Source organism: Montipora foliosa, chromosome 4, assembly GCF_036669935.1.
Source record: "Montipora foliosa isolate CH-2021 chromosome 4, ASM3666993v2, whole genome shotgun sequence".
NCBI lineage: Eukaryota > Metazoa > Cnidaria > Anthozoa > Scleractinia > Acroporidae > Montipora > Montipora foliosa.
In genome coordinates, this window is record NC_090872.1 from 42,420,324 (window position 1) to 42,425,323 (window position 5,000).

General features: G+C 39.0%; 1 protein-coding gene across 2 annotated transcripts in view; it reads right to left on the reverse strand.

Annotated features, from left to right (window-relative positions):
* Positions 1 to 268: 268 nt before the first annotated feature.
* LOC138000822 (periodic tryptophan protein 2 homolog) overlaps positions 269 to 5,000 on the reverse strand; it is a 127,720-nt gene continuing 122,988 nt past the window's right edge. For both annotated transcript variants that reach the window (XM_068847483.1, XM_068847484.1), the window contains exon 21: positions 269 to 1,127. In XM_068847483.1, coding sequence (XP_068703584.1) covers positions 1,028 to 1,127 — 100 coding nt within the window. In that variant the 3' untranslated portion in view covers positions 269 to 1,027. The remainder of the gene's footprint in view (positions 1,128 to 5,000) is intronic.

Below are 5,000 nucleotides of genomic sequence, written 5' to 3' on the forward strand. Positions count from 1 at the left end.
AGGAGCGGGCTCAGGATATCATCCACCAACCCAGGCATATAGACCTCAAAGTGTTCAGCCAAAACGGCTATTATAGCTTCTGGATACAGGTGCATGTTTTATGTCAATAATGATGGCTTTGGTATGTTGAGTTGAACCAGTGACAGCTTTTCCACAACAGCATCTTGTGATATTGTTAACTTGTGTTTGTAAGGACATTTCAGGTAAAATAACGTTTATTTATTAAACTCAATGTATATGATGATGAAAAATACCATACTACACTATACTAGCTAAGGGGTATGTTTATTTTCTGGAGATACACAATTACACAGTAAAAACACAACGGCTTTTACAACAAGACTGTTCTTCAAAATAAAACCTAATGTGTGAGGCACTTAACTATAACTTTTAGAACGAATGATGTGTGGAAATGCTTGTGTCCAAATGCTCATAAATTAATGTTAAGAAGTATATCAGAATAACGTTGAAGTAATGAACAGGCGTGGCTTGTCTTTCCTTTCTACTTATTGAAATCCGGAAGTTAAAAAATATGACATCATGCAGGTCATGTTAACATGACTGTTGTGTAGTTGTACAAATAACGAGCCAAGGCATTCCTAATTATATTAGCATTGTCAACTGCGTCATCATCATTTAACAGATCAGGCCTTGGTAGGTCACCAATTTCATCTTCGCCCAGCCTGTTCCACTCTTCAAGGTTCCAGTGAGGGAGACTTGATAGAGTTTACTCTAACGCCAGACGATTTTACTTGTCATTGAGGGGCCGTTTAGGAGTCAGTGGAAACCTTTGGACAAACCCAAAGAGAATCGGATCACAGAAAAGGTTAAAAACAGTTATTTTTACAATGTGCAAGACCAACGGATTGGATTGGATTGGCTGGGTATCCAAGCTAGCGGGAATTAGAAAAAAAACGTTTTTAAGAGTGCAATGAATTTTATTGCAATGTTAGAATCTTTGTTAAGATTCCACTGCAGTTTATTGATTACTGTTGCACGTTTCAGTCATGTGCCAGCAATGTAACTTTTAACAGGGTATTTTTAAAGCCTCCTTGTCCTTTCCAGTTTGTAAAGGTACGTCAGCCAGAGCGATGATGTAAGCAAGCTGGTAAGTGTTATTTGAGCAACTGAAAATGAAAGGAAAAATACAATTACCACTATTCCCACAATTCCCCTGACATGACATGACATTGCTATATAATTGTATTTGAAAAGGTAACGATACAATCAAGAGAACTGTTTCAATTAATGATATACAGACTGCTGGTAAAGATGCTAAACGATTTTTTCTCAGAGTTATTTCATTGAAGAGATACAGTAAACACCAGCATAAGAACGTAGATTTTTCAAAGTTAAGATACGTAGGCTCTTGCAAAAATGGTATTTACAGTAGTTAAGGCTACATAGATTCTTAAATTGTTTCTTATTTCCACAAAAGATATCTACTCTATGATATGGTATGACTGATTCTCGTTTTGCCTTCTTCGTCACCGTCGACAAAAATGGCGCCAAAACTATCATTTGGTGGTCCCTCACAAGCTGGGCTGATACATGCTCAACAATTTTCTCAAGTATAAAACTGAGAATAACGGAAGCAAAGTCGCATATAATGAAAGAACAGTAGAGATATTTAAATGTGCATATATAAAAACTACAAGTGTAATTTATTAAAATTGCATGCCAGTTTGCAATGAATTACAGGGCTATTCAAAACGCCTTTGATGAACCATATCGTTTCAGTGTAATGTTTTGCCGGCCTCTAGCTGACTGTCAGTAACTTGTCCGTAATCTGTCGATAATGTGTTGGTAATCTGTTGACCAACAGTTGACCGGCTGTCGGTAAAGGTGAGCTGTTCTTCACTTTAACCATTATTTATGGGTCCAATGAGAGCCATACACCTAGGGGTTTGACTTTTTCTGTCCATCCATTTCCCTGGGGAACATCCGGAGCTTGGATGAAAACCTCCTCGCGCTATCTTAATTTAATTTTTTTATTTAAATTTTAATTAAAAGTTGGGGATTTTCTAAACACAGGAACGGAACGGAATGGAAAGGAATATGCCGGAATGAGGCGGAATAGCACCCGAATGAAAAGAAATGAACAAGAATGGTACCTGAATATGCCGGAATGACAGCAGAATGAGGCAGAATGACACCCAAATAAACCGGAATACAACGGAATGAACCTGAAAATGCCAACATTTGGTGTTTTAAGGCTAGTTTTCACTAGTGATGGAGTCTGAGTTGGAGTCGTAAGAGCGCCTATGACCTAGTGAAAATTGAAGATCGGAGTTGTAAGTGAAGTCATAACCTCAATGGAATCGGAGTCGGAAGAATCAGGACGTTCCCATTTTCTTCCAACTCCAATTATGACTCTGTCGCTTATGATCCAGTGAAAACTAGATTGTCGGAGTCAGAAGTAGCCACTAATCACAATTGTTGCAATCGAGCATTGTGATTGGTGAGGCCGAATAACACCAGAATAAGGCAGAATAAATCAGAAGAACACCAGAATAAAGCTGATTAGCATGGAGCTGAATGACAAGGGAACAAAACGTAATTGTTCAGCATTCTAGACTGTGAATGAATAAGTATGCAGAATAAAGAGACTGGCAGAGAAAAAAAGTTTACATTAAAGGGGAAGTAACAAGGCTTGGAACAAGTCACGATATGTTCTCTCAACTTGAAAAACGGTCCACTCACTTTTTGTTCCGCGAGAAGAAAAGAAAAAATGTTTTCTCCATACCTATGTATATATACATGTAATATCAGTGGTTGATCTTTTTCCTTTGCTTTTGACTCTTCTTTCTTCAAACAAGGAAACACTGCGTTCAGGTTCGATGGCATTATTGCCAACAATCGGGAAGAGAAAGAGTTTTCCGGTTTGCACGAATTTGTTTCCGTATATCTCCATCACATGTGGGTCGAGGGAAGCAGGCAGGCAGCAATGGTAATTAGTTTTTGGTTTGCTGAACTTGATTGTCATTGGTCAATACACAATTAACTTGTCAGAATGACATAAAATGTTCATGGGTTTTCTGACTGCCACCTCTGAGATCCATAGAATAAAAACAATTAGAATAACATTCTGTTTCTCTTGCTACTACAAAAAAAATTACTTCCACAACAAATAGATATACCTGTCAAATTTTTTGCATGACCGAAGTGCTCCAAATGTTACAAAAGGCAAGAACAAATGCAATTCCCTAGGGGAATCACCTGACACAACAAAAGCTGACAGAAACAACGGAAAATCAGTCGGCACTAACTAAAACACCAAATTTGGGCATTTTCAGGTTCATTCCGCTATATTCCGGTTTATTTGGGTGTCATTCCACCTCATTCCAGTGTCATTCTGGCTCAGTATGACATATTCTAGTACCATTCTTGTTCATTTGTCTCATTTCGGCATATTCTGGTACATTCTGTTCCGTTCCATTCCTGTGTTTAGTAACCCCCCTTAATTGTTGGGTTCATTAACTTTTCTATTATTCTGAACAACACATGTGTGACAGTATGTGCCTAAGAGGTTAGAGCCTCTTTGGAGGATATCACTGTTTACTGAGTTAAGTATTGCGATTCATCTTCCAAACTGAGTGGATGTTACCCAGTTTCGTTAGAGTCAGGTCTTGTGATTCAGGTCTCAGTGATGATAACCATGCTTAATTAAGACCCAGTGGCACCAAAAGACAAGACAAAGACAAGCGGTCAGCCAAGGTCAAGGACCGAGGTCGAAGGCAACCCGAAGGCTCCTTTTTCATGGCTTTCTACTGTAACTTGCGGCCTCTACCGCAACTCAGAGCAGGGGTGGGCGCCACTCCTATCCCGTTGCATGCACAACACAACTTGTCCCCAGTACTGGTACTCATTTTACCCACCACAAATGGATGGAAAGCTGAGTGAACTTTGGAGCGCACGGCAATGGTTATCTCTAGAAGGTCACCAATCCAGTAGATAACCCAGCCCAACGGGGCTTAACATTGGACACCATTCGGAGAACAATGCTGACCCATTGAGCCAACCGAACACTCTTAAGAAGAAGTTAAGAAGCACCCAAGAAGGTATTTGCAAGGGAGGGTACATGGCTACAAGCATGTATAAATAAGCAAGAACGCTTCTTCCGTGTTAACCGGGGAACCCTTGAAAAACATCAAGATATGAAGAAATGGATTAATTTGATATGTCAAAGTATGCGTTTACAGCCCTTGTTTTTGTGCACGAGTGAGGAAAAGTCCTTTTGAGATTGAGAACTGGTTTTTGTGAAGAAGAACATGTTTCAGGTTAAGGAGGTTGAACACTGTTTTTAGGGACGGTTCATCATTTGTAAGGAGGATTGCGTCAGAGATCCATTTTTCCAAAGCACGAAAACAGAGCACGATTTTTTGCTAGCCCGTTCACTTTGAAGTGATGGTATTAAAACATCTGAAAATAATGAAACGTTTATGTTAGAGCTAGTACGGTTAATTTTTAACTCACTGTTCGGATCAATACAAGTTCGATTTATATGAAGCTGCCTCATTTGTTAAAAGAAGGAAGTTTATTTTTGCCAAGGACAAGGTCAAGGTAGATAATGCACTGCTCGAAATTATGCGTGAGAAAACTTTTAAGGAATAAGTTTCAGCTTCTGAAGATTCAGACCAAGATTCAGAAAGATTCTGAATGATGTGAAATCAAATTTTAGCATGATTGTTTGATCAGTGTAAATTTCTAACACAAGGCACAAGGCATCCAAGACTACATGGACAGCTCATGACAGTTGTTCAGTAGTAACAGGTGATGAGGCCCCGATCTAGTCTGGCAGAGTCCAAAGATTTCCTGAATTTAGCAAATTGGTAATCAGTGCTTTTTTGAAGTTCTTATTTTTTCCAAAATCATGCTTGAAAGTTGGGGGTGCGGCTTATACACGAGTCTTTACAATACTTGTAATACTCAAAAGGGAGATAGGTCTGTAGTTAGCAGGGTCTAATCTTGTGCCTTTCTTGAAAATGGGATGAACAATT